Below are 26840 nucleotides of genomic sequence, written 5' to 3'. Positions count from 1 at the left end.
AGCCGACAGGCCAGATCTGTCCTTCAAGAGCCAAACAGAACAGCCTTCCCCCCTTGTGGGGGGCAGCACAGGGAACGTCCCTTCTGCAGGCAACCCCAGCAGGTCGCCCTGTGATTTCGATCCGAGTGGAAACGAGACGTTGAAATTCCCCCCCGGGCTGAAAATGCTGGGACACCCTTGGGTGCCATCACGTTTTCTTGCGCTGCCGTCCCGGCGCGATCGGCCCCGCGGAAGGACTCCCGGCCCCAGAACGGAGCGTTCGAAACAGGCGTTTCTGTCCCCCCAAAGGAAATGACTCGCCGTGCTGACACGGAGCGACTCCGGATTCCCTCTGCGCACCCAGCCTGCAGCAATGCTTCCGCTGGACACTGTCCTGGCAGGAGCCGGGCCCAGCCCCACGGTGTTTAACCCACAGCCTGGCCCTTTAAGGGCCAGGTTGTCTTGGGCCAATTAGCCCTGCCCTGCTACACCTGTGCAAGGTGCAGGACTTAAAGGGGGGCCCAGGAGGTGCAGAGTGTGGATACACCATTCCTTTGGGGGCTGAGATGCTAGCCCTGAGTTAGCTAAAGCCAGGAGGCTGAAGCTGGACTGCCTGGCCCAGGTGGAAGCTGATGAGCCCCCGGTGTGGGGCGAAGGAGCCCCAGAGGTAGGTGGGACCTGGCCTGGAGGCTGACCTGGGAGTGAGGGTGTTGCTGCCGGAAGCCCAGCTCCAAGGAAGGGGGCTGAAGGCCGAGGAGCCCACGGCATGATTGTCGGGGTGTTTCTGGTTGGGGGTGAATGGCCTCTGTGCCCCAGGAACACCTGGTGGTCCCGGTTGCTGCTACGGTGGGGAGAAGGCTGAAGAATGGGGTGGGGAAACTGAGGCAGGGTGCTGCACTGCTGAGTTGTGCTGCTAGGGGGCTCTCTGGGCCGGGCAGCCGTGGGACAGGCTGTTGGTGTCTGGAATCTCTGTAGGGCTGCAAGGAAAAGCCATTCGGGGTGATTCTGCCGTTAACCCCCTTCCCCCTCCCCCCCCCCCTCTGGTGCTGTTTTGAAGCCCCCTTTATCCCCTCCCCACCTCTGGGCTCCTGCTAGGCTGGGGCTGATCTCTGCTTCCAACTGCCCCCGGGCCCCCCATGCTGGGAGCAAGGCCGTTACACCCGTGGGGTGGGCCCTGCAGGGCGGGGCGGGGGGGGGTGACTTCCACCCCACAACAGCCTGGCCCTGCGTGACAGGCCCTGCGTCCCAGCGGCGTGGGGGCGGCCGGGGGGGAGGGACACGGGTGTCTATTGGTTTTGGTGCAGGGGGGCATGCGTAGGGATCTGCTGACAGCGCATTAGGAACCTCGGCCGGGGCGCGCCGTCCGTGCGACTGCACCCAGGCCAACGTTACCCACGGGAGGAACTCGCGGCCTCTCCTGTTGTGCCTGCGCCGGGGGGGGGGGGCGCCCCCCCCCCCCCCCGCCGCCTCTTAGCTGCCCCGCAGACCTTCACGTCCCGTCACGTTCACCCCTTCCCTGCTGCCCGTGGGCCCCTGGGCTCTTCTGTCTTCTAGACCCACTGGAGGCGGCTGTTGTCAGCTAGGAAGCTGGTCCTGCCCGGTAGCGGGCCCGGGGCACTGCTGGAGCTGCCTGGGCGAGATGGCGCGTGGGGCTCCGTGTCCTAGGCGGACGTTCAAAATCCCTGGGCGTAGCAGAGGTCAGGCCCCCAGTGTGGGCAGCGGTAGGTCTTAGTTCTAGCCCTGGTTCTGTCGCGGACCTCGGGCAAGTCCCTTCTAGAGGGGCTAGTTCTCTAACTGCGCCGTTCCCCTTGGCTTCAACTGGGCACCAGCTCACCCCCCCCCCCCAATCCCGCTGCCTCAGTTTCCCCAACCGTCCAACAGATGGGGGGTGGGGGGAGATCCTGTTCTGCCCAGAGGCGCTAATGGCTTGTGATTAGGAGGTCACTGGTGGTAGGATCCAAGCTGCCCGGTGACTCTTGCATCCAGAGCAGGTTGGTTAGACTGGAAACTCCTTGGGGCAGGGACCCTGTTCTGTGTGTGCTCCGTGCCGGGTGGGGGGGGCTGTCCTGGTCCCTGGCCCACCGGCGCGAGCGCCGTGCAGCTCGTAAATAACTGGCGCTGCGGAGCAGCCGCATGACCTCGACGCTGGAATCTGCTGGGGAAGGCGGAGGGTTTCCTCAGCCCCTCATCCCAGCCCCAGGGCGTGACGTGATCTCTCCCTGGTGGGAGGCTGAGGCCTGGTAGCGGCTTCTAGGGACAGACTGCCTGACCTGAGGCCTGGGCCTGAAGGGCCTGCCCTGAAATCTGTGGCTGTCCCCGCTTTAGGAAAGGCGGCGCGTGTACAGCTGGTCATAAATAAACCGGGCCGACCAAATCCCTGGGTCTGGGCTGCCCATGTGTGCCCCAGACTGGGAAATTGACCTGGCGGGGCCCTGCGAAATCTGCTCCGGGGAGCGGTGGAAAGTGCAGCGCTTTGTCCGCGGCCGAGCGGGCATGGGTTCGAATCCATCTTGAGCCGGTCGGGGAGTGGATGAGCGAGAACCAGCCGCCAGGGAGGGGCCCTTCGTGTATTGGAAAGCGCTGGGGTACTCCAGCAGAGCCACCCTGGCCTCTGGGACGCCGTGCGGCCCAAATAAACACTTAGCAAGCAGACACCGGATCCGGCAGCGTTGCCGTAAATCTTTCCGGCGGAGGGGGCTGGTGAGTCATTCCCTTGCCGCGACCTGGCGGGAAAGGAAATCTCATTACTCCGGAGAGCAAATTACTGGGTGAGCAACAGCAAAAAAAAAAAAAAAGACCAAGAAAGAAATAATTTGACTCTGCTTTGCAGTGGGAGCCCAGGCTCCGCGCGGCTCTTTGTGCTGGGAAATGTCAACAGGCCGGGAAGGTGCGAACGTGTGAGCTGGTCGGGCGTTCTCAATAGCGGCCGCTCGTGCTGGTGCGAAAAGATCGGGGGGTGTCTTCCGCCTCCAGCCGGTGCCGGGAGGGAGCCGTGAAAGGGAAGTGTGGCAGTCTGGTCAGATTGACCCGTTCCGGTGTCACAAAGGCCGGAGATGCTAATGAGGAGCTGCTAACGAGCGCCACAAACCCGGGGGGCTAAGGAGCGCTGATTAATTCTTTGCTGCCAAAAGGGCTGTCTTGCTGACTGCAGGAGCATCTCTCCAAGGCCCGGGCTAGGGATGTGTCACGGTCGAGATCCGTCGCTCCCAACCCCACGCCACCCAGCTCCGTCCGTTGGGTGCCGCCCTTGGCAGGAAGTGGGGTGCGGCTTCTGCCATCAGCAAGGCCAAAGGATTCTGGGCTGGCGCCCCTGGACTCTTGGGATTGGGGGAAGGGGTTCTGAGGTTTGGGTCTTTCTTCTCATAATCCCCCTCCAGAGCCATCCTCTCAGGCTCAGAGTCCGAAAAATCCTCCTGCCCCTTCAGCTGTCCCATAGCAAAGGGATCCCGACTTTGGGACTCTGCCTTCGTTTAGCCTGTGGAACTCATTACCACAAGATACCCCTGAGGGCTAAAGCGCAGCAGGGCACAGAAAGTGACTTGGCCAGGGTCATGCAGGGAGCCTGCGGCAGAGTCAGAAATAGAATGCAGAAGTCCTGCACCCCCCCAGCCTTAACCACAAGGCCAGCCTGCCTCTCTCCCTGTCTCCCTCCACCCCCTCCAAGTGCCAGCCTGGGCCCTGAAGCCTGCAAACAGTTGCTGGTGGGAGATGATTGACAGCTGGCCAGTGACCGGCTCCATTGCCCTCCTAAACACCCTCCTGCCCCCATGCGTGGCGGGATGAAACCGAGTCCCTGCCATCCCCATGGCCGCATGCAGCCACGACCCCTCCCTGCGTGGCGTTTCTCTTTCTCATTTCCCATGGCCTGATTACTGGCAGAAATCTCCTCTCCACCCTGCTGAGAAGGGCCCCAAATTGCTGCTGCCTCGCCAGTGAAGTGGCAGCTATTTTGCAGAAGCAATTTCTGGGAGGATGCATCCGTGGCTGGCTGTCTCTTCTCCCCCCCTCCCGTTCCCCCAGCATGGCCCAAAGAGTTCTGGACCAGATCCAGGGCTGTGCTGGCCTGGGGGCAGCCGTGGCTCCTATGGGGATTTGCAAGGGCACAGAATTGTCGGGGCAGGGCAGCTCGGCCCTGGTCATAGCCCCCTCCAGCCGGGATGTGCCCCCCCAGGTTCTCCCCGCTGTGCACAGCCAGCATTGCTATTTGCAATGCTGGGTGTGTGCCCCTGCCTTCTCCCCGCCTCCCCCGGCCTTGGTCCTCTGCTCCGGAGGCAGAAAGCCCATCCTCGGGGTGCGTGTCCCTAGTCCTGGCCAAGCCCCTCAGGGCCTGACTTGCAGAGATGCTGAGATTTGCCACTGATTTCCCCCTCCCCCCCAGCTCTCCCCAGCTCTCAGCAGGTGGGGGGGCTGCTTTCTCAACGGCTCCTGTCCCTTTAAGGCGTCCCATCAGGGCCCCCCCTACAAATGATCCGGCTATAACAACCCCAGCGCCCCGATGCTAGGGTGATGGGCAGAGGCCATCGAATGGCCTTGAATGATGAGCTCTCGCCAGGTATAGTGATGGGGGCGGGGGGAGCATGTGTCAGGAGTTCAGGGCAGCTGGCTTCCTTCTGCCAGTGCCAGAGGTTCCTTGACACGCCCCTCCCTTACACACACACACCCCCCCCCCCGTTCCAGTGCACTAAGCTCCAAGACCACATGCCGGGGGCGTGGGGTGTATGTGGCTGGCAGGAGACAGTCTGTAAACACGCCGGAAAGGGAGCTATTTTTGCAAACCTGGTGCCTATTTTTGTAACGCATTAAATCCACCTTCCCCCGGTGCCAGAGGCGCGGCTGTGTGGGCGGGCGCGGCACGTGGCTGAAAACGGGGCCAAGGTGCAGGCCTGATGCTGTCTGAGAGCACTGGGGCCTGGAGAATCAGGGGGCTGGGGGGGGGGGCCTGGGAAATGGAGCCTTTGGGCCCTGGGCTGAATCGGAGTCCTGCTCCAAAGCTGTTGTATTCTCCGCGGAATGAGTTCGCTGGGTCTCAGGCCAGCGCTAACTGGGCTCTCCGGCTTGGCTAAGGGAGCACCCCAGCCACAGACAGAGCTGGGAGTTGGGGAAGGCGGGGTCCAATTTCTGATTCTGCCACCGATTGGCTGCGGGCCCTTGGTCCAGTCAATCTGCCTCTGTGCCTCAGTTTCTCCATGTGTGCAATGGGAACACTCCTCTGTCTTTGTCTATCTTCTCTGTTCAGATAGCTGGGCAGCCTCTAGCATGAAGGGGTCACTGCTACCGTGACACGCACAATAACCGTGCAGGTTCACGGGCGGCGGTGGGGGAAGGGTTACCAACGTGCTGCTGTATGACCTCGCATCCGTTCCCCCCGGACAACAGATGAGGTCGTAACTGCGGAGGCATGGGCAGCATAGCAAAGGCAGAAGGGGGCCGGGGGCTGCCATGGAGACTGGGATTCTCTGCCCCAGGCCTTCCTAGAAGGGGTTGGTCTCGAGGGGGCAGGGGACCCGTTGGACCTTTGGAAGGGAGGCTGCCCTGGGCAGACGGGCTGGGTGAGCCGAGGGCGCACGCTGGATCCGGCTGGCGCATTGTCCCAGCCCTTCCCAAGCCCAGAGGCAGAGTCTATGCGTGCGGCCTGGGCCGTGCAATCCCCTCTCTCTGCTGGCCCGTTAACCAGGGCTCGTTACGGGCTGCAAAGTCAATTCCATGCAACGAAAGAAGGAAAATGGACCAGGTGCCTGGATTCCCCCAAACGCCAGGAATTCAGCAGAGCTGTCAGCCTTGGGCAGCGGCTTGCGCGTCTCCTTGTCCGGCATCTCCTCCCTGGCGCCTCCATGCTCCCCCTCCGCAGATATTGGCCCTTTAAAACTGAAGACACAGGCCAGGGTTTATGGGGGCAGCTTCTGCTGCGAGATCCCAAGAACCTGGTTGGATCCGGGGAGTAGAAGCCAGGACTCCTGGGTTCTATTCCCCCGACTCTGATTGGCCACATGATCTTGGGCAGATCCCCTTCCCTTCTCTGCACCCCTGTTTGCCCATCTCCTAAAACGGGCACAATATCCACCTTTATCCCGCACGGCGCGGTGCTTTGATGGGCCGTGCTAGAGGCAGGCCCCCCAGGGCGGCGCTAGCAGGTGGTGCACTGCCGGGGGTGCGTGGGTGCACTGCTGGGGGTTCGCGCCGGGGACAGGCAAGGTGTTGCTGAATGTGCTGGTTTTTTAGCTGCACATAAATCCAGGCCCCTGAGCATCTGAGCTCAGGGCAGGGGTGTTGTCCCCAGTGGAATTTAATCAGGCTAATTACAGTGGGTTTAAAATCCACACCCTATGCGCCTTCAGCTGCATTATTTTTAAAAAAATCCCATACACCCATGCCTCAGTTTCCCTGTAGGTAAATGAGGCCGACCCCTCTGCAGGGTACCCGTAATGAGGGTTGTGCTTGTAATGGGCCGGGAGCGCTCCAGGTGAAAGGGGGCCACAGTTACTTCTCATGTGCAGACAAAAAAAATAATCTCCTCCCCGCCCCGCCGGCTCGTGCTCTGTAGCTCTTTGAATTCCCTGCCAGCGGGAGCTGGAACGGGACCAATCAAGAAGCAAAAGGGGGAAGCGATTCACCCAGTTCTCGGTATTTAAACTCTGGCTCCTTCTGGTTGATGCTAACGCGCTAATTGACTGTGTCCCGGCCTGGTGAGCCGTCTGCTCTCTCTGCAGGAGCCGCTTCCTTCCTCTTCTTCAATCCTTCAGCGGGGCTGGAGAGAACCCCAGGAACGATCCCCCCCCCCCACACACACACCAAATAAAACCCCACACAGCTGTGACTGTGCGGTCTCCTGACAGCCCCGTGGGGTGCATCAGCCGGCTGGCTGACGGATCGCCCCGCCTGCCTGCGGGTCTGCAACCGGCTCTTCCACCCACCGGCTGTTCACGGGCTGCTCGGAGCGTTTGCCTGCGGCTGTCACAAGCTCCTGACCCGTAGCTCTGGTTGCTGACTCCTGCTCCCACCACTAGGCCTGACCACCCACGCCCTGGTTTTGAGCCCCAGTGACCCCCTGAGCTGATCTTTGCCATGCGGCAAGGGGGCCATGGGCCCACCTCGCCGGCTAGCAGCCAGCGGCTCTGCCCCTGCCCATCTCCCCTGCCCTCCAGCCTGGATTTTAGTGCCTGTGCTGGTGATACACGTAGGCCCCAGCTCCCTCCCCTGCCGCCTGCGGCAGTCAGCTCCCGGTTTCCAGCCGCCTGCCGGCGCGAGCTCTGTGACGAGCAGACAGATGAGGCGAGGAGCGCGCAGCCTCCCGCCCGGCCTGACTCTTGCATAAAGGAGCGAAGTGTCTCTAAAGCCATAAACGCCGCGCGGGGGAAATGGCTCTTCCGTCTCCCCGGCTCTTGAACGCGCTGCCTCGGCTCTTTGATTGCGGCTCCTCCCCAGCCAGCCAGACACCCTGAGCCGCTCGCAAACTTAATTGAAACCTGCTCAGACTGTCAGATGCGATGGCTGCTGCGTGATGGGTTTGGAGCTCAGGCTGCTGACGACCGGGCCCAATTAATTTGAGGCCCAGTAATTCAGGGTTTGCGGGTCGCAATGGGGGCAGATCTGCTGGGCTCTGGACTCATATTTTTGCATTCGAGCGGGGAGGGGGGTGTCAATTTTTTATTCTGGGGCTGGGCTCTAAATGTGGGTCTCCGTCTCCCTTTGCCCTCTCCGGCGGAGCTCGATGGGCCGCTTGCCCAGAGATCAAGCGTTGAATGAGGGTCTTTACGTTACAACTGAACCGTTTCATCATCCTCCCTGTGAGATCCATGCCTGGTCGCTCAGCGGGAAGGGAAGCTGGGTTCACCTAGGAACGGCCGGACTGGGTCAGACCAATGGTCCCGTTTTCCCACTGTGGCCAGTCCCAGGTGCTTCAGAGGGAAGGAACAAAACAGGGCAATCAGCACCTCATCCATCCTCTGTTGCCCATTCCCAGCCTCTGGCAAATGCTCGGGGCATGGGGTCGTGTCTCTGAGCATCTTGGCTAATAGCCATGGGTGGACCTAGCCTCCGGGAACTTAACTGGTTCTTTTCTGACCCTGCCTTGGGGCCACAGCTGCTTTCTAACGGACACGCCTGGAGCCAGCTTTAAACTCTGCAGACCAGCCAGGGGCTAGAAACCAAGTTTGTTTGCTTGGTTTTCTTCTTTTGAGATGCAGGATTTGTCCTTCGCCAGCCGGAATGCAGCTAAGCGTGAGCCCTGGGTGCCACTTCTAATAGCCCCGGGAGCCGGGGGGGGGGGGGGGGGGGGGGGGTAGGTAATGGTTCAGATGTTCCCCGGGGTCACTGCTGCATTTTTCTCGCGCCTGGCCCACGGAAGAGAGAAATCAAGATGCATTTGAGGCCGATTCAGTGTCTCCTGCCAGGGACGTCCCGTCCGGTCCCAAGTTCATTTCTCTTCAGCAGTTTAATTTGGATGCTCATGGAATATTCATTCATCCCCCGCCGCTGCCGCTGACATTTTCCATTTTCTTTTTTTAATTTTTCAGCTGGATGCAGGCAAGCAAACACGTCTCTCCTGCTAAAAAGGGCCTGGTTGATCCCCCCCGGGGCGGGGGGGAGCCAGCGGGGCCACGGGCTGATTGCCTCGCCCTCTAATCAGCTCTCCCCGCTCGTCCAGCTGCGCCAGCTCCCCGGCGGCATTTGGAAGCAAAGCGGCTCCGAGCCGGCTGGCGCTCGGTGCCAAGTGGCCGCTGTCCAGCCCCCGCCAGCCGGGCGCGCGGCCTGCGAAGGGGCGGGGAGCCCGGGAGTGGAACTGCGCTGCGCCGACTCAGTCTTCCTAGCTAGCGTCCTGCTCTGTCCCGCCTGCCCCCTCCCCACCCTGGCTCACTTTCCCTATAGCAGGCTGGCTGGATCTGGGACCCCCTCGCCTTTCTGGGTACACCACCGGGGCCTGGGGTTGGTGCCCTGCACACAGCAGCTGGAGTGGGGCTAGCTTCGAGTCCTGGGATACAACCGGGGGGGGGGGGCTATGATGGGGCATTCTTGCTGGAAGCCCAGGGACAGCCAGATTGTGGGGGGCGGGATGGAATCTGCTCCCCACCACCCAGGAACCGTGGAAGGTTAGGAGGGAAAATTATGCTTACCCCCAGCCACATTTCCAGGCCTCTCCTGTCTTAGCTGCTTTGCAGATCCATGTTCCCGGCCTGCCTGCACCCCCCCCCCGGTTGTCGACAGAGGGACTGGCTGGTTCTGAGGCGCTGATGGAAGGGGACCCTTGTGCTTTCCGGACGGACACGCTCTGGGCCTCGGGCACTGCCCCCCGGGGCTTAGGGTGGTGCTGCTTTAAAGCAGGGTCCGGCGTGTTCCACGGCGCCCTCTTTAACGCAGCAGGGTGTCCAGCTCACGTCTGCCAGAGCCCAGGTGGGCCACCCCTGCCGCTTCAAGCGGGGACACCCGCTGCCTCCAGGAATACGTTCACCGACGTCTTCCATCAGTAGGCCTCCCAGGGCTTTACGAGGAAGGTCGCGTCATCACCACTTTATGGGGAGGGAAACTGAGGCACAGAAGGGCCGGGACTGGCTGAAGGTCACCTAGCAGGCCAGTGGCGCAGCTAGAACCTGGGTCTTCTGAGTCCTAGCCCGGCGTGCTAGCCGCTAGGCTACACGGCCTACGGCCTGCTGCAGGGAACCGGCCCGAGTGACCAGGCTGTGAATGGAGGGGCTGAGCCGGCCGCCCTCTCGGCTGACACCCTGGGGATGGGACTAAAAGCGTGAGCTGAAGAGCTCCTCACGTGATGCTGCTGCGGCTGGACGTCCCAGCTAGGAAGGGGGGCACCTCCCGCCCCATGGCCCGGCCCCCGGGCTCGGGAACAAGATGCTCTTCTGATGACGTCCTCAACCCTGATGTGACCCAGCTCCTCCGCACGAATCCTGTGGCAGGGGGGGCCCAGCTGAGGCCTCAGCCAGGGTGTGGGGGGGCCAGATGACTCCTTCATATTGCTCAACGGTAGCCCCTGGAGAGATGAGCCAAGTCATCGCGCTGAAATGTCACCAAGAAGCTGCTGGCAAAATCATGAGCCCCAGATCGGCATGTGGGAGAACAGGTGAGAAAGCAAAAGGAAGCGGGGGGGGGGAGGAATATCTTACGCTGGATCTCCGGAAGTCAGGGGCTAAAGGTGAGAGACCAGGGCCGGTCCTGGAGCATTTGCCCCGGGGGATGGGGTGGGAGCCCGGTCCCTTGGCACCTTGCTGGACAAAACCCTGGAGCGGCCGAGCAGTTTAATAGAGCCTTCCTAGCTCCGAGTCCTGCAGAGAACCTGGCTGCAGACTTGGGCAAGTGGCGGCTCTACCGGGGACAGAACTCCGGCTGATTTCAGAGGGGAAACGTCACCCTTCTCTACCCACGAACCGCCGCCCGGCTCCTTTCTCCTCGGCCGGCACGGGCCCTTTGAGGAGAGGGATCTGGGTCACCGCCTGCGCTGGCGAGCCTCAAAGGCCATGGTGCATCTGAGGCCGAGGAGCCCAGCCCTCGTCTGTCGAGCACCCCGTGGGGTCGCGGCCGGACCTGGTCGCTCGTGGAGGCCGAAGGCGTGGGAAACGAGCGTCCCGCTGCCCTGCGGGGAGGGAGGCCGTGGCTGGCTCCAGGTTGAGCTGCCGAGGTGCGTCAGTGCGGGGCCGCCCTGGTCGTCTTGCTAGGGGCTGGACTGCGGGTGGGCGACTCGACGGGCGCAAACACCGTCGCACCAGACGAGCGCGGTGCTGGGCCCTGGGGAAGGGGCGAGGACAGGTGCCCGGCGCAGAGGGAGCTGGGTGAAGTACCTGCGTTCTCCCCTTACCGGCGCTAGTGCCATATCGGCCCCAGCTCGGAAGAGCTCACGGGCCAAACAGACAGGCTGGGAGGGGAAGCGACTTGCCCAGGGGCAGTGCCAAAGCTGAGACTAGAAGCCAGGTCTCCTTGTCCAGGCCTCTTCCCACTAGCCCATGCTGCTGCTCATTCATAAAGCCTCCTACGGCCGGAACAGGGAGGAATGGACCTTCTCCACCTGCCCGGAAGGATTTCTGTGTCCGCGGTCCAGGCTCTGGTGGGAACAGAAGCAGCCACGCAGGGCCCGGTTCTCCCTTGGCTCCCTGTCCCAGCCCCTGTTGCTCAGCCGCACTGAATTACAGCCTCTTCAGCTGCGAACGGATCGAGTCTCAATCCACTTCAGCTTTTGTATTCGCTCCCTGCACAGCTTAACCTCCCACACGGCTGGGCTGTCTTCCTTCCCTGCTGGAGGAGGAGGAGGGCGACAAGGGGGACTTGCCTCCCGGGCTGAGGCGTCAAACCCCCATCCCTGGGCAGGCAGGAGGGAAGGGACGCAGAGGCACAGGTGAGATGCCAACCTTCCTCACCCCTCGGGGGGCCTGAACTGGGCCCAGCGCAACCTCCAACCTGCAGCGCTGGAGGGAGACCTGGGGGCTTTTGTCTGCCTGCCTGCGACTAGCCCAGGAAGGAAGGCGTGTTAACAGGGCGCTGGAAGACGTCGATTCAGTTCCCAGCTCCCTGTGTGACCTCGGGCCTATCACTTAAGGCCAGTTTTTTTTTTTCCACTGGCATTTAGGCACCTAACTCCCATGGGCCTCAGTGGGGAAGTAGGCACCTACAATCCCTTTAATCAGCTGGCCTGTCTTGCTCCGTGCCTCGATTTCCCCCATCTGTAAAATGGGGCTTATGGCCTCCCCTCCCTCTCGGGGACCACTCATGAGGGTGACGGGCTCACACTCGCCTTGCTGGCCGAGGGCCGCCTGGCCCCACAACCCCCTGTTACTGCTGCCCAGGCTTGGGGGTGGTTCTTGCCAGTGCTTTAAGCTGGAGGGCGTGGGTGAACTGGGGGAGGGGCTGTTTAAAACAGCATTTACCCCAGGGATGGGGAGCGTGGAGTGGCCATCCAGGGGGAGGGGGCAGAAACTTTGAGGACGGACTGTTGGGTGTGGGCGGGGGGGGGGAGGTGCCTGCAGGGGCTATGCTATGGGGTGGGGGGGTCTAGCTGGTGACCTGTCCTTGTTCACAAGCCAAGCACTGATTTCTCAACCTGTGGGGCCAGCTGGCTTCCTTCTGCCTCTTTCCCCCTCGCTGGCAATGAAGATCGGCTCCCCCGTCCCACTGGCAGGATCTCAGCTGCTTGTAACGGGGTGGCAGTGGGGGGAAGGACACCCAGACTGCCCTGCAGCTGTCTCAGCTCCACGAGGCTGCGGGACTTGGATTTTTGGTCACGGCTGGGGCTATAAAGCGGGAGCGAGGCTGGCCGCTCGCAGGGGTGCAAGTGAGAGGAGAACCGAGCCCCTGAGCGGAAGCCCCGCCAGGAGCAGAGGGGTGGAGGAGAAAGGGGGCTGCTCGCAGTGGAGAGGAGAGATGGGCTGGAGCGGGGTTTGGGAGACCTGGATGTGACCCCAATCTCCAGGTCCCCCATTCCCTGGGTGTAAAGTGGAAACAATGATGATCCGTGTTTGTACAGCGCCTAGCACGAGGGGGCCTGGGTCTCAATTCCTGCCTCCTCGATGCTACCCTGCCAGGTAAGGGCTTGACGTAATCCAGCCACAAAGGATTAAAAATCGGTCTCTCCTGCTTCAGTCCCCGGCTGGGACGTTCTCCGAACTTCCAGGACTCTGCCCCTGGGGCTGGCACGGAGCCAGGGTGGGTGAAGAGGCTGGTGTGGCAGGATTCCCGGGGCGGGTCGAGCAGGCCCTTGGCTCAGTGAACTAATCGACCTAGTTCTTTCTGGCGTGCTGCTTATTAGGAGTAATTAATTGTCGGCCTCGCGAAGTCGTGAGCTGGGTGGAGGCTCGGGGAGGGAAACCGAGGCAGGCTGGTCACTCATGGGGGTGAAACGTACAGCTGCTCTTCTGCGAAGATGGGGGGGGGGGGGTGTAAAACGCACTGAACGAAGAGAGGGTGGAAAGCGAAGCGGGGAAGCGGCGTGGAGGCGCATTCGCAGAGTGCTCCCCACACTGCTCTCCTGCAGCGCCCCCCTGCCTTGCGGTGGGGCGCGGGGCCGGGCCCTGCTGTGGGGCCGTGCGCTGATGGTCCGGGATCCAGGGCGGGATGGAGCAGAGCGTGTATAATGGGTAGCGTGTGAGCACAGCGTGGGCCCAGGGGTGTCCGAGCAGCTAGCACCACTGCCTTTAACACACTGCACCCTGGGCAGGGGACTGGGCACTGGGGAGGGAAGGGGGTCGCCCTGCTGGTAGGTTTCCCTTCCTCTGCCGCGCCGCCCAGCATCCTTTTCTGCCCCCCGGTGTGGGCAGAGTCTGCACCCGCCTGCCATCCAGCCGCCTGGCCCGGGCCCGCTTTCCCTTCCTCTTCTCCTCCTTCCTCCCTTGGTGCTGCGCTCGCTCGCTCGTCAAAGTCAGTGCCAGGTTTTCTGTCCCCGTGTCACACTCTGAGCGTCAGGTGCTGACAACTCGCGCTCGGCAGCGTGAGAGAGAACTCCCAGGTGGGCTTGGAGAGGTAGATGCAATTAACTCGGTGTGTGTGTGTGTGTGTGTGTGTGTGTGTGTGTGTGTGTGTGTGTTCGGGGGGGGCTGTTCTTTTTTGGTATAACCCCTCCCTGCCAGCAGCCCTCTCTGGCCCTCTTAATTCCATGGGGCAGGCGCCCCACTGCATTTAAAAAGAGCCTTCGTCCTCCTTAGCTCCCCAATAACCCAGCAGATCAAGGGCTCCCCCACCCCACGCTGCTGCCGCCTGGAGGGACAGAATTCATGGCAGGCCGTCCTCTGCCCCTCTCCCCTCTCCAGGCTCGGCTGCCAGCCAACCCCGCCCGTGTCCACACCAGCCCAGGAGCTGAGCTCAAGCGGGTGCAGCCCCTCCCCTGGTGCAGAGCCCCTTCCTCTGCCGTGCCTATGGCTGTCTAACAAAGCGTGCCCGCCCGCCCTGGGGCAGATCTGCCCTCCCCATGCACCGCAGCCCCCTAGACGCATGCAGGGCCCCGTGGGCCTTCTCTCGGCTGTCGGGCGCATCCCTTGCACTTCAAACCCCTTTGCTGCCCCCCTGCGGGGTGAAGGCGCCCCATGGGGCTCCTCTGTGTGCTGGAGAGCGCAGTAATTAGCCAGCGCTGGTTCCACTCAGCGGGGCTCGTCAGCTGGATTTCAAAGGGCTTCGGAGTCCCTGTGATCTGCCAGGAGAGTTGTCCCGCTCAGCTCCCTTTCTCCTCCTCCTCCCCCCAGCTGGACACCCCAGGGGGGGAAGGGTAGGTCAACTTTGGGTCAGTAGATCTCTCTTCGTTTTTGTCCGGGGGGCAGGACTCCTGAATTCTCTTCCCAGCTCCATCAGGAGATGGACCCAATTCGCTGCTTCTCCTTGTACCTCAGTTTCCCTAGCTGTAAATGAGGGAGGATAATGATGAACATTTTAGCTCAGGCAGCAGAGATGTGAGGGTTTTAGACCCCGAAGGAGCTGGGTGCAGGACCCAGAGCCAGCCCACCCCAGGGATCTCATTACAGCCATGGAACAGATGAGGGCTTTCTGGGGACATGTGCGGTGCAGGTTAACACAGACTGTGCCATCTCCTGGCCCGCAGAACCGCGCATCATACCCAAACAGCAGCCTTGGCGCCACTGGCATCCCAGCCAGTGTCAGCATGCCAGGCTCAGCGAGCCGTGCCACCGCAAATGAAAGCCATAAATAACAAGCCGTGCTTCCCGCCGGGCAGAGAGCCATAAAGGATGCGTTGCTCTCTGGAGCTCTTATTCCCCTGCAATTAAGGGGGGGGGGGGGGGAAATACTGATATTAATTAACGAGGCCTCCTCTGGCCAAGCTGGTATTTAATTAACACCCCCGCTGCTGCAGATGCTGCCCCGCCGAGCGCCAGCGTGGTGCGTGAGTCCCATTGTTTCCGTTGCTGTCGGCGTGCTCTCTGCTGGCTAACCCCAGGTCGAGTGCCCGCCGGAGCACGCCCGCAAGAAACAAAGCAGCCGGCTGGGTGTGTGAGATGCGGCGCGAGCAGGGTGTAATCAACAAATGAGCCGGGAGGTTGAGCGATGACACCGGGCACCTGATGTGCCTGGAATTTGCCAGCTCTCTCGATTTTATCCCAAGTCCCGGGCTACTTCCAGAGGGACGCGGGACTTCTCGGTTCCAGGCTTAGCCGGTCCTTGGCCGGCTTCTCCCCGGCTGTTCTTATGCCAAAATTGCACTTTAGCTTCAAAGCCTCCCTCCCTGGGGTTTACCCCCCGGCTGTATTTCCAGGGAGCAATTAGATTCCCGTCTCAGCCTTGATTTTGCTCGGTGAAATCAGGCCTGCTCTCTTAGAGAGGGTCTGTCCTGCAAGAAGTTTGTGGAGACAGACTCGGCTGGCGCGGGTGCCGGGGCGGTGAAGGTAGGCTGTAGGTGCTGCCTGTGATTACCCAGGGTTCCCAGCAGACTTGGCCAGTGCCTGTTTAAAGTGTGCACGACAATAGCCTCATTGTTACCAGCCCCAGCTAATTAGCACCACACCCTGTCCTGGCAGCGGAGACTCTACCAGAAACCCCTCGGCTAGGAGCCGCGTCCCCTGGTGATCCTCCTCCTTGCCCTTCTCTGCACCTGTGCCCGGGGTGAGTTCCTTTTCCTTTCCCCCGCGTTAGCAGCTTAGCCAGAGCCCTGGATTCATGGCCTGGTGTGGCTACCCCACAGCCGCAGCTGGGCGGAGGAGAAAACCTCGCCAGCGTGACGCCCGCCAGCTTGGAAGCCGGAAAACAAATGAAAAAGAGCCTCCAAGTAGGTCAGGAGGCATTGAAAATTTGGTTTAAAATCTCGCTGCCCCCTGACCCTCTGCCAAGCTCTCAAAACACACACTAAGTGAGATCCCCCTCTGGTCATCATGGCCAGGGATATCTTGACGGAAGGGTTGCTAAGCCAAGAAAACTGGTTTAAGGCCTGGCCCCTGTTACCAAGGTCTCTTGAGCTCCGGGGCGATAGAGTAATTTCCGTCGGCTGAGGATCTGGCCGGGAGGGCCATTGCTGCACTCTCGGGTCCTTTCTTTTCATTCTCTGCTTTAACCAAAGTCCCCCAGGCCCAGAGTCAGAAACTAGGAACTTCCAGATTCCTGCACATCTCTGAGAGGAAAAAAACGGATCCAGGATCCTTTTGAGCCTCTCCCCTTCCTCTCTTTCGCCACATGCTCTCATCTTCTCCAGGGCCCTCTCAAAGGGCGTGGGAGGTGGCGGAGTCAACTTTGATTCCTCTGAGAAAGTCGCTTCGGTTTTGGAACATCCCCAGTTTGCTGAAGAGAAACTTGCCGTGAGCGCGTGAGCTGAAATGCGCCGATGACAAGGCAATTAGGGTTGCTGGGTTACAAGGGATGGAAGTTTTATTCCTGTTTTCCTAGAGGAGACAATTAAAAGACAAAACTCTCAACTCAACGGAGGCTTGGATTCGGTTCTTGGGCTGTTCCGAGGGAAGTGGAGGATGCCGTGTTTGGTTCCTGGGAGCTGGGAGGGGGCAGAGAGCCCCTCGTAATACTCAATGCCTGGGGTAGTTTTGGCAGCTGTCCCGTTCAGTTCTCCTCTGCTAGGAAGATAGGGCCACGGTCATCCCTGGAAACCAGGGGGTGGATCTGCAGGCCGTGCGCGGAGTAACAGCAAAGAGCTCGGGGAAGGGGAAGGGAGGAGAAGGCTCGGAAATCTCATTCTCGTTGTGTTCCTGTGCTGGGGTCGGTGCGAGCCGCCTGTTGAACAGGCGGGGACCCCGCCAGCCGACGTTTAGTGCCGCCAAGAGACGGTCCGGGCTGTTCGACCCTGGAGAAATGCTGCGCTGTTCGTGGCGGTGCAGTTCTTTCCAGCCGTCACGTTTCATCCGCTGCCTGGGAGGAGGATAATGAGTTTGGGGGCAGAGCGGCGGCCCTGTGGGCTACACCCCTGCCGAAACATGGGGTGGGGCCAACGCCATGGCAGTGTGCTCGGGTTGGGACGTGGGATCCTACCGTGGAAGGGGTTGAGACAAGAGAAGCCCTGTCTTGGCTCGTCCCAGAGCTGCCATTCCCCCGCGCCCTCCCTGAGAAGTAGCTCTGTGGTGCCTTGGGCGTTCGCTCGCTGGCTTCCAGCCGGCTCTGCCCCAGACCCCACCCGGGAGCCGAAGAACCCAGCTGGGTGCAAAGAAGCCGTGACCGGGACTTGGCCGAGGATCCTGCCCGCAGCCCCCGGGGGCTCTGTCTGCAGCAGGAGGCTCAACGGATCCGCCTGGTGGATGCTCAGGGTGCAGAGCCTTGGATGAGCAGTCCCCTGGGCTGGGGGCAGTTGGCTCCAAGACCCCTTGAAAACGGCCCCAAATTAGCCCTGGGGGCCGTTTTAAGTTGCAGCCCGCCCTGCGTCCTGCGGTGTCCCGTCCTCCCCTCTGCTCTCGCCACAGGCCCGACGCCAGGGCTGGCGGCGAGGTGGGGTCAGCGCTGAGTGACCCACGGGCAGCCCGGCGGGGGCGGACTCCACATGGCGGGTCAGAAGGGGACGTCAGTCCGTCAGGCCCTGTAGCAGAGGCAGCGGAGCAGAGACGGCGCCGGTTTCCCATCGCGGGCTGCCCCGAGCAGACAGGTGTCTGTGGGGAGGATGGCCGGCCGGCAGCTTTGCCCGTTCCCGGTGGGGGTCGGGGAGGCGGACTCCCTCTTTGTCCTCCTCGTGTTTTGAATGGACCGAGTGTCCCCTGCCCCAGCAGCGGGGGACAGACGCAGCTTTTGATAGCAGTCCTGTCTCCCTCCTCCTGGGGGGCCAGCCTCAAACCCCACAGCATCCTGAGCCCCTCAGCCGTGGGGCAGCCGGTCTGCTCCCCTCGTGTCTACAGCGGTGACCGGGTGATTTGGGGGCGGGGGGACGAGGGAGGCGGAGGTGGGGGGGCTTCCCGCGGGCTGAGAACTGATCACTGAGACCCAGAGGGAAGGAGCTGGAGCCTGGGTGATTAGCGGGTTCAGAAGTAAAGCGGGCTGGGGATCTGCCCATGGCCAAGAGGGGTGTGTGTGTGTGTGTGTGTGTGTGTGTGTGTGTGTACGTGTGCAAGGGAGATGATGTATTTGTGTGTGTGTTCGCGTGTGTGTGGATGTGTGTGCAAGGGAGAAGCTGACGTATTTGCGTGTGTGGATAAGGGTGTGTGTGCAAGGGAGAAGATGATGTGTTTGCGTGTGTGTGGCTGTGTGTGTCGGGGAGCTGAGGTATTTGTGCGTGTGGGTGAGGTAGGGGCCGATGGCGCGGGTGCTGTTTGGTGTTGTGTGTTGGGGTGTGTGACTGGCGTGCATGTAGCGTGCGCATGCAGATAGCGCCGTGGGTAACGCGGGGGTGGATGCAATGTGGGGGTGCCGACTCTAGACCCCTCCCCCACTCAGTGCCCCCCATTGGTGGCTCTCCATCCTCCTCCCTCCCCCAGCATCGCCCCAGCCCCTTATTAAACCCAGCCGAGCCGCCAGCACACGGCAGTTCATTACGGTCTCTCGAGGCTGCTGAGTCTGGCTGGGATCACGGCAGCCCCCTGCTCCCTGCTCAGTGTCTGAGCGCAGCTGGGGAACGCGGCCACCGCTCGGCGCTGCACGGAGGGATCGCCCCGGGCCCCGGCGAGGAGGCTGTGCAGGTACGTGGCTGGCGCCGGGCGTGGGCCGCTGGCGATGCGGGCGGGGTGGCAGGGCGTTCTGGTGCCTTCTGAGGGATTCGGTTCCTTTTTTTTTTAACCCAAAGCCTAGCTTGGAAAAAGCAGGAAGCTGGCTGGGCTGGGGTTCGTCCTGCTGTGAGCAGGGGCTTGGACTAGGTGCCTCCTGGGGTCCCTTCCACCTCTAATCTGTGAGAAACTTGGCGAAGCTGCTGGGAAGTTGGGGGTGGGGGAGAGAAAGGGGTTCAAAATCGGGGGGAACGGTTCAAAACCCCCCCTCGGCTTGGGGGTTTTCTGGGTCCCCTCGTGGGATCTCAGAACCAACCTTCAGTTGCCGTGAAGAGAGCGACGGCTTTGCACTTGGAGGGGGTGAGTGTGAGCTTGCACGCGCGTACGTGTGCGCCAGCAGCTCCACAGAGTTTGCTCGGGGTGCGTGTGAAATGCGAGCATGTGTGTGAAGCCGCGGCGGGGGGGGGCGATCGGATGGCTCTGTAGGTGTGACTCCTAAATGCTGCTTAATTATGCATGTCTCCCCTTCCCCCCCCCACCATGAAGGCAAACTGCCCCCTTGTTCTCACACCCCTTCCCAGCTGCTTTCTGCTCTGCTGACCACCAGCAAACTTTGCAAAAAGCAGCCGTGTCCTGAAGAGGCTGGCGCTTGGCAAAGGGGGGGGGGGGCTGCCCATCGGGCAGTCTGGTGCCTTCCTGGCACCAGGGTTCTTGGGTACATGCCCCCCATTAAGGGCAGAGAGATTTCCGCGGGTGAAAGTTTCCCCCCTTCCCGTGTTGGCTTTTGATGGGTGACATTCAGTGTGCGCTTCAAACAACACCAGCAGTGCAATGTGTGTGTGTGTGGGGGGGGAGCAAATTCAGCTCCAGCCAGCTGATTAGCCTGGAGAATGGATATCCATCCCAGGCTGCTGATACCAACAGACAAGTGGTGACTGGCGTCTCATCAGCCAAAACCTGATCTTGTAAAATCGCGTTAACGTGAGAGGCATTTTTCCGACTCTGAAATGCTGGAGGTAATTTTCTCCAGCTTCCACTCTGTCCCTCCCCACGGTGAGAAGGAGGAGATGCCGCTGGGTTGAAAAAAATAATTTTCCTCTGGATTACACAGGCATAGAAAACAGAAACGGGGAAAAACTGAGGCTGGGTCAGTGAATTACTTTGCTATCATTTAGTCTCCAGTTTTTCCTCCAAATTCCCAACCCGTTCTGTTCCTTAGCTTGTCATTGCTTTGGGTTTTTTTCCCTTCCAAAGTTTAGACTTTATTTTTCAGGCTTGTCAGGCAAAAACTGCTTAAAATCTGACCTAGATCTGCCCGAAACTCTGGGGAAGAGAAACGCCAGCCTGGACGGTGGGGGTGGCGGGCAGATTGCACTGGACAATTTGCATGCCTGTCAGTGTCAGGAGCCGAGTGATAAACTGGGAACGGGCTGGGAAAGGGGTTAGTGGTGATTTCTCTATGTGGGTGGGGAGCTGCCTTAGGGATTTGGGCACTGGGTCTTGTGTCAGCCCCCCCCCCTCCTTTGTCCCCGCTCTAGTGAGAAGCACACCTTGCACCAATCCTACTTCTCTCTACATGGTCTGTCTTTGATGCTCCCAAATCTCCCCCCACTTCTCCTTCTCCACCACCCCCTAACAAGCTGGTTTGCCTTCTAGGGCTTGATTTTTTGTGTAACATTCACTCCCGCTTGCAAGCGTTTACATGACCAAGTGTGGGTAGCGGCTGCCCCGTCTTAGAGCTTACGTTCGGCCCCCCGTGGATCTCCAACCACCTCACCAAGGCAGGTGGGTAATTTGGTCCCCATTGTACAGATGGAGAAACTGAGGCACGGAGCGGGGGCCATGACCTGCCCTGAGGTCACCCAGCAGGCCAGTGCCCTCGCCACTCATGGTAAGAATGAATCCAGCTTTGATTTTGGTCTGGAATGTCCCACTCTCCGTTAGCCGCCGGATGGGTGAGGGCAATACCTTTTATCAGACTGCATCCAGCTTGTCTCTCTAATATCCAGGGGCCGACGCAGCCTGGAGAATCGACATCAATCCCCGATGGGTACGCACAGTCTGTTGTCCTCTTTAACGGTGCAGACACCCTCCGTGCTCTCCACTGGGGGACTGCAGGCCCAGGCTATAAACACAGTGATGATGATTCCTTGCATTCTCTTTTGACTTCGGTAACAAGAGATGGACGTGACCCCACTGTGGGACCTGTCCATGCAGAGGTGGAATCCACCCCCCCCGCACCCCGCCTTCCTGCTCACCGGTCTATCCTCTCCTCCCTCTGTCTCTCTCGCTCCTTAGCTCGGCCGTCACCCCCCGTCCCTGCACTTGGGAAAGGAAAATGAAAAGTTCCCTGGTGCTGACCGTGATGCTCTCCTTAGCGGCGGTGAAGCTGTGTCACGCCTACTGCGAAGGGAACCAGGAGCAGCAGACGGTCAGAGGGACCCAAACCAAGGTAGAAGGGCAGGGAATGTGAGGCTGGCTGGGGAGGGGTGCAGAGATCTGACTCCACGTGGCTGCCCCGGGGGGCAAACGAATGTGAACTGTATAGCCGACTCACCTCCTGCCCTGATGCTGCCGGCCAGTGGCCTAAAGGGGGAGAAAAATGGGGTTTGTGCCCTGGTTTTGGCTTTCCCCAGAAAGCTCTGTGTGGTTTTTTTACATTAGAAATTCAGGTTGTCTCCCCCGGGGGGAAACTCTCTGCGTGACTAGAGATCAGGACGGGCACAATAGCGCAGAGGAAGTGAAAGCCAAGTCACCGAGCGGGAAAGCGGCTTTTGCTTTCTTTTCATTCAAGATGTTTCAGATTCTTTTTGGTGGGTTTTGTTTCGCTCGGTGTTGCTGAGGCTCATTTAACTCCAATGCCTACTTCGTGTTCTGGAGAAAGGAAGTCAGGTTTAAAAACGGACAAACCCCCAGACCATTGACTTTACAGTCTGGGGAAAGCAGCCAGGCCAAAAATTTCCAGAGCAACCTGATCTCAGTTGGAGCCATTACGTGCGGCCGTAATCCAAATAGGATTCTGGGGCTGGCGGGACAGTGAGAGGCGTCCCGCTGTTTAGCTGGGCAAAGAGAAGCTGGCTTGGTTACAGGGTACAAAAGCTGCCATGTGGAGCACGTCCTCTGTGCTGCCGGCCTCTGCAATGGAGCAGAGAAAGGCAGAGACTGCAAGTTCAAACCAGGCCAAGTCGAATGAACAAGAAGGTGCCAAGGTTTAAACCACGGCTGCCGAAAATGGCCTGGGCTGGCCTGTTACAAAGCCATGGAGCTGGTGTGTCAGGCAACTCTCCCCTGGCTTTGCTGGGGGGCCGGAGAGAGGTGGATTATGACTTTTCCCTTTGGCAGCAGCAAGGGAGAGTGTATTGCACATAGGGTGACCAGACGGGGGCTTTGTCTTCTATATGCAGCTACGTCCCCCCTCTCCCCCATAAAAGAAGTGTCTCCATTTTTCACACTTGCTATCTGGTCACCCTAGAGGCGTGCAAATACGTCCTGCACCAAGGATGAATTTGCACCAGGCTGGGGCGGTTCATCCGGCGAAGGAGACAAGTCTGAATGCAAATTGCTTTTAAACAGCTCCCCCCACCCCAGTTGGAGCTTTTGCGAAGTCCTTTGCCGAGATCCCTGGCATGGGAACCGCCCTGGCCAGCCCCGGTCCTCTGCCCACCTCGTGCAGCACATGGCCGGGAATTGCAGCGGCGCAAGGGGCCATTGGGAAGCAATTCTCCCCGGCGCCGGCACTTCAGACCCATTTTCTTCATTTTTGCCTTTTTTTTCTCTCCTGAAATTGCGGCTCTCCCGGAGCGGCGGCGGCTTGAGCGAGACACAAATTAGGGCTTTGTTTTCTGCTGGGCGATAAACAACGCCTTCGGCCGCTTTCGACAGAAAAGAGGCTGGCGCGCGACGGGGGGGTTGGGAGGAAACGCCCGAGGGGGGTGGGTCGTCCCTGCCTGCCTCTTGCGGGGTTCTTGCACCTTCCAGGGGTGTCGCTGGTGCTAGCCGGTTGGGGGCAGGCTGGGGGTCAGGACTGAGGGGCAGCAGCTCAGGGAGGGGAGGGAAAACCAGAGGCTGGAATAGCAGAGGGGCTGTGGGTCGGGAATGGGGGACGTCAGCAGTGCTGTGTGTGGTCAGAACCAGGGCCTGGTGCTAAATAACATCTGCAAGCATCCTCCTACGAGCAAAGCAAGCCCAGCCTGGCCCCCCACGGATCCTCTGCCCCTCCCCATGCCACAGCGCTGGGTGTCACGCTGGCTTCTCAGTGCCATCGGGCACCTCCCGCCAGGCCCAGCGCCAGGGGCCCCCCGGGTGGTGTCGGATGCACGTGTGACGAATTCCCCGCTGGGGAGATCCCGCTCCTGGAGGGCTGGGCCGGCTGGCCCAGGGCTGCCCGCTCCCTCGGGCGCCTGCTGGGGGGCGCGAAGGCAGCCGTGGGGCTCGGGAGCGGCCGCTGCAGCTGGCCCAAAGCGACCAGCCCACGCTGCGAACGTCACGGAGGCGTCCGGCCGCGGGAAAGCGGCTGCAGCGGGGCAGGGCCAGTGCCAGGCCGTCCCGAGAATCGCCTCTCTGCACCCGCCTGGCCCCCCCCCCCGACCCTCACCTCTCCTCTTTCTTTCCCACAGCCGAGCTCAGACCTCTACCAGCTGCCCCCGGTCCTGCTCAGGAGACTCTACGAGGGCCACCGGGCCTCCTACGAGGCGCTGCTGCGGCTACTGGGCAAGGACGACGCCCGTGAGTGCCTGGCGCCATCCCCCGGCCCCGAGCAAACTCACCCGGGTCTGGGGGGAGCCTGGGTGGGGCCGTAGTGGGGGAGCTGCTGTCGGGTCGGGGGAACGGAGCCAGCGGCAATAGCAGGAGTGGGCGGCGGGCTGCTTTATGCCCCCACACCCTGACCCCCCCCACTTCTGTCTCTTCTAGGTTCCAAGGTGCTCGTCCCCGCTCAGAAACGTAAGTCCTGTTTCCCCCTCTTCCCTGGGCCTGGGTTCTCCCCCCACCCCCACATCCACTCCGCTCTGCGCCCCTGATCGACCTCCCCTCCCGAGCCCCGGCCACGCCACGGCTGCAACCCAGGCAAGCGACGCTGTCACGAGCTGTAGTGTAGACGGGACCCGCCCCCCTGAGTGCCAGCCAAAGCCTCAGGCAGCCCAGGCTTCCTGGGGTCGCGGTTAGGTCCCGTCGGGCAGAATCCAGCTGGAGAAGAGCAGGCCGGGAGGTGCTGTTGTAAGGGGACCCCCTGCTGATCTCTGGGGGTCCCGGTCCCCTCGATCAGGAGGGAGAGCTGGGGAGGGACGGGTACAGATTAGTGGGCCAGGTGCTTTCCAAACGAAGGCCAGGTCCCTGCCCCATGGCGCGGGCAGTTTGGCTCCCGTGTGTCACCCTGCTTGGTTCCAGCTGGGCACCTCCGTTGGCGCGTGCCCAGCTCAGGCCTCCGTGTGCTGGAGTTTTCAGCACGGTGGTTGGGGGGCCCGAGGCGCCTCGAGGAGGAGTGTGTGTGTGTGGGGGGGAGATCTGGAACCAGAACCCCGTCCCGCTGACCCCCTTGTCTTTCTGCAGGAGACATGCATGACTTCTTCGTCGGCCTCATGGGGAAAAGGACCCCGGAGCCCGGTAGGTGGGGCCCGGGCGAGGCCAGCGGGGTGGGGGATTGTGTGTGATGGGGCGCCAGAAGCCTGAATCAAGCCCCCCCGGACGGGGAACCTTTTCCACCGCCGCCAAGAGTCCACGCGCCCTCCCGCCCCATCAGGGAGAGGCCTTGACTCCCCCAGCGGAGATCCTACATCTTGGCCGTTCTCCGGAGCACGGCAGTGTGCAGCACTCCTAGCTCGGCTCGCTGTCCCCCCCCACACCTCTGGGGACAAAGGGGGACACAACAGCCCCTTCCTGCAGGAAAGGAGAAATGGGGGGTGGGATGGCTAGGGTAGGGCCTTCTCCAGCTGAGCTTATGGGGTCGGGGAGGAACTGACTGCATCTCTGCCCTGCTGTTTAACCCTAGACGACCCCACAGAAGGGAACCAGGAGACTTTCGCCAGCTTGGGTGACCCCAAACATTCCCCAAATGCAGAATGAGGTAAGGGCAGCAGGGGCCGGCTCTGTCTCTCTCTCGCACGGGCTCACGCCCACCCTCCCGCACCCCGCCCCTGTGCCGCCAGCGCGCCCAGGGCTGGGACATCCCTTTCCCAGCGCCCGGCGGGGGGTTAAGGAGAGCAGCAGTGGGGCAATAACAGGGGAGATCCTGGCCCCAGTGAATTAGCCCGGCTCCAGTGAGCTTTGCCGGTTTCACCCCACCCGCTGAGGCTTGTGGGGGGGAGAAGTCAGCTCTCCCGCTGAGCTCCCGCACGGTTATTAACGCAGGGCGGCTCTCTGGCCAGAGACGAGATGCTCGCAATGGTCCTTTCTGCGTCGGGCCTTGGAATCGCTGAGCGTTTTTCTGTTGAGTCCTGGGCTCGCGTTCCAAGACGGCTGCGCATTTCGGCCGGGGAAGGCTCTGTAGCCCCGGGGCTGCGGCTGTCCCCTTTATGCGGCGACCCTGCGCTGGACCCCAGCCCTTTCCCCGGCTGGTCTTTTGTCTCGGGTCCTTTTCGTGTCGGCCCCAAGTGGCAGCTGGAAATCCTCCCAGCCCTGCACGTATCACCCCGGGTGACCAGCTGGGACGTGTGAGAAACCACGACGGGGGGGGGGGGGTAACAGGCGCCTGTATAAGAAAAAGCCCCAAATATTGGGACTGTCCCTATAAAATCGGGACATCTGCTCACCCTGGCATCAACCCACCCCCCTGTTAGTCCTGTCCTGGGGGGGTACTTCCATCTGTGGGTGCCCGACTTGAAGCTTGTTATTGGGCTTCATGCTACAGAGAGGCCGATGCTCCTCCCCCCTGCCCCCCCCCAACCTCCCATGCTCTCAACTCGGCGCTTTTGGACATCAGGTCCTGCCAGCATCGCCTGCTCCGCTGCCGCGTTATCCAGCGGTTGGGGAATGTAGAACGTCCTGTCCCCGCACAACATGCTGGGAGCTGCCGCTTCCATTTCACTGCCACCGCTACGAGGCTTGCCAAAGCGCCGCTGCCTGAGAAAGACGCCCCCGAAGGGTCACGCTTCGCCTGGCGCATTAGCCCTTAAATACCCATACGGGGTCTTTAATTACAGATCGAAATTCCCCTGGAGGGTCCTGTGCTGCACAGACAGGCAGCAGTTTCCACCCACCAGAGAGCAGAGAGAGCCCTGGCTCTGTGAGTGTGAGTGCCTGGAAACCTAGGTTACGGGACGTAAAAAGCCATAATCACCCTAACTGGGTGATTGCCCGGCACTTATTCCGTTATTAGGAATTCATTAGACGGTTATTTGGATCCCAATGACGGCAGGGTAATGAGCCCAGGAGCTCCAGCGGGCTGGCATTTTCTCTTCGCGCTGAGCACGCTCCAGCCTTAAAGATAATTGCTGAGCAATTTTAGGAAATGGAGGAAACGAGCGAATTTGTGAAAGGCGCTTTCCACACATGCAGATGAATCCAGGATCAATGCTACGCCCGCTGTCTCCCATGGCCTGGCCTTCCATTCCAGCCGGTCTGTCCCTGCGTGCTTGGGGGGAGAAGGGGGAGTTATTTCTGTTGGGACAGGAGCTGGCTTCCATTGGAAGAATCTTCCAATGGAAGGGAAAGAGGCTGATACGTCTCTTAGGCTTAGCCAGGCTTCTCCAGTTCCCAAGACTCATTCCAAGCTGCGCCACCCCCGCGCAGGAGGATCCAACGTGCCACGGGTTTCCTCTTTCTCTCGTGCAGGTGCCCACCCGCCGTTGGGGACAAGCCAAGGGTCTGCAACGCCTCGGGAAACCGAGACGAAGCCGCTCTCGTCTGCCCAAGCTCACCGCACACTCAGCCGAACCGGAGCCCTTTGCCATGTCGTGGAGAACCCGCCTTTCTATCTCGTCCCCACCGCCCCGTTCCGGCCTGCGCCGTAGTCCTCGCTGTTTGGAAATATAGTAGAGTAATGCCCCCGCCCCGTGGTGCTTTCCCCTCCGTGTGCACCGACCACAGACGCTCCATGCAGCCAGCAGAACCCCCTTTGTGCCGTAGATTAAAAACACCCTTGACTAGTCAATAACACCAAGATTTTTACTTATGAGCGGCCCTGTCTCTCGGCTTCTTTGCCTGCTGGTTCATATGATTCTGTTGTTTGTTGGAGCCCCAGTCGTGGTCCAGCACCCCACGCCTCGAAACCCCTCCTCTGCAGTGGGGGACACTAACCCCATGTGGGAGAAGGGGAAATTCACGATTAAGGCTTATGTAGCTGATTTCTAACCATAGGAGAGCAGGACT

At 60.9% G+C, this 26840-nt stretch overlaps 1 protein-coding gene across 3 annotated transcripts; it reads left to right on the top strand.

The window, feature by feature from the left end:
• The first annotated feature begins 508 nt into the window (after window positions 1-508).
• TAC3 (tachykinin precursor 3) lies at window positions 509-26646 on the top strand. Of its 3 annotated transcripts, none has more exons than XM_067529697.1 (7): window positions 509-646; window positions 20835-20988; window positions 23153-23261; window positions 23448-23477; window positions 24084-24137; window positions 24523-24597; window positions 26304-26646. In XM_067529697.1, the coding sequence occupies exons 1-6, from the start codon at window positions 612-614 to the stop codon at window positions 24594-24596; spliced, it is 456 nt and encodes a 151-aa protein (XP_067385798.1). In that variant the 5' UTR covers window positions 509-611; the 3' UTR covers window position 24597; window positions 26304-26646. The 3 variants fall into 3 exon arrangements, with proteins under 3 accessions (XP_067385798.1, XP_067385797.1, XP_067385799.1); XM_067529696.1 differs by lacking the exon at window positions 509-646 and adding an exon at window positions 9923-10048; XM_067529698.1 differs by lacking the exon at window positions 509-646 and adding an exon at window positions 18377-18512.
• The last annotated feature ends 194 nt before the right edge of the window (window positions 26647-26840 follow it).

The sequence above is a fragment of the Emydura macquarii genome, unplaced genomic scaffold, assembly GCF_026122565.2.
Source record: "Emydura macquarii macquarii isolate MOO-44397 ecotype Brisbane River unplaced genomic scaffold, CSIRO-AGI_Emac_v2 contig_2994, whole genome shotgun sequence".
Taxonomy (NCBI): domain Eukaryota; kingdom Metazoa; phylum Chordata; order Testudines; family Chelidae; genus Emydura; species Emydura macquarii.
The sequence above is the reverse complement of the archived record's forward strand: the minus strand, read 5'-3'. Positions and strand labels throughout refer to the sequence as shown.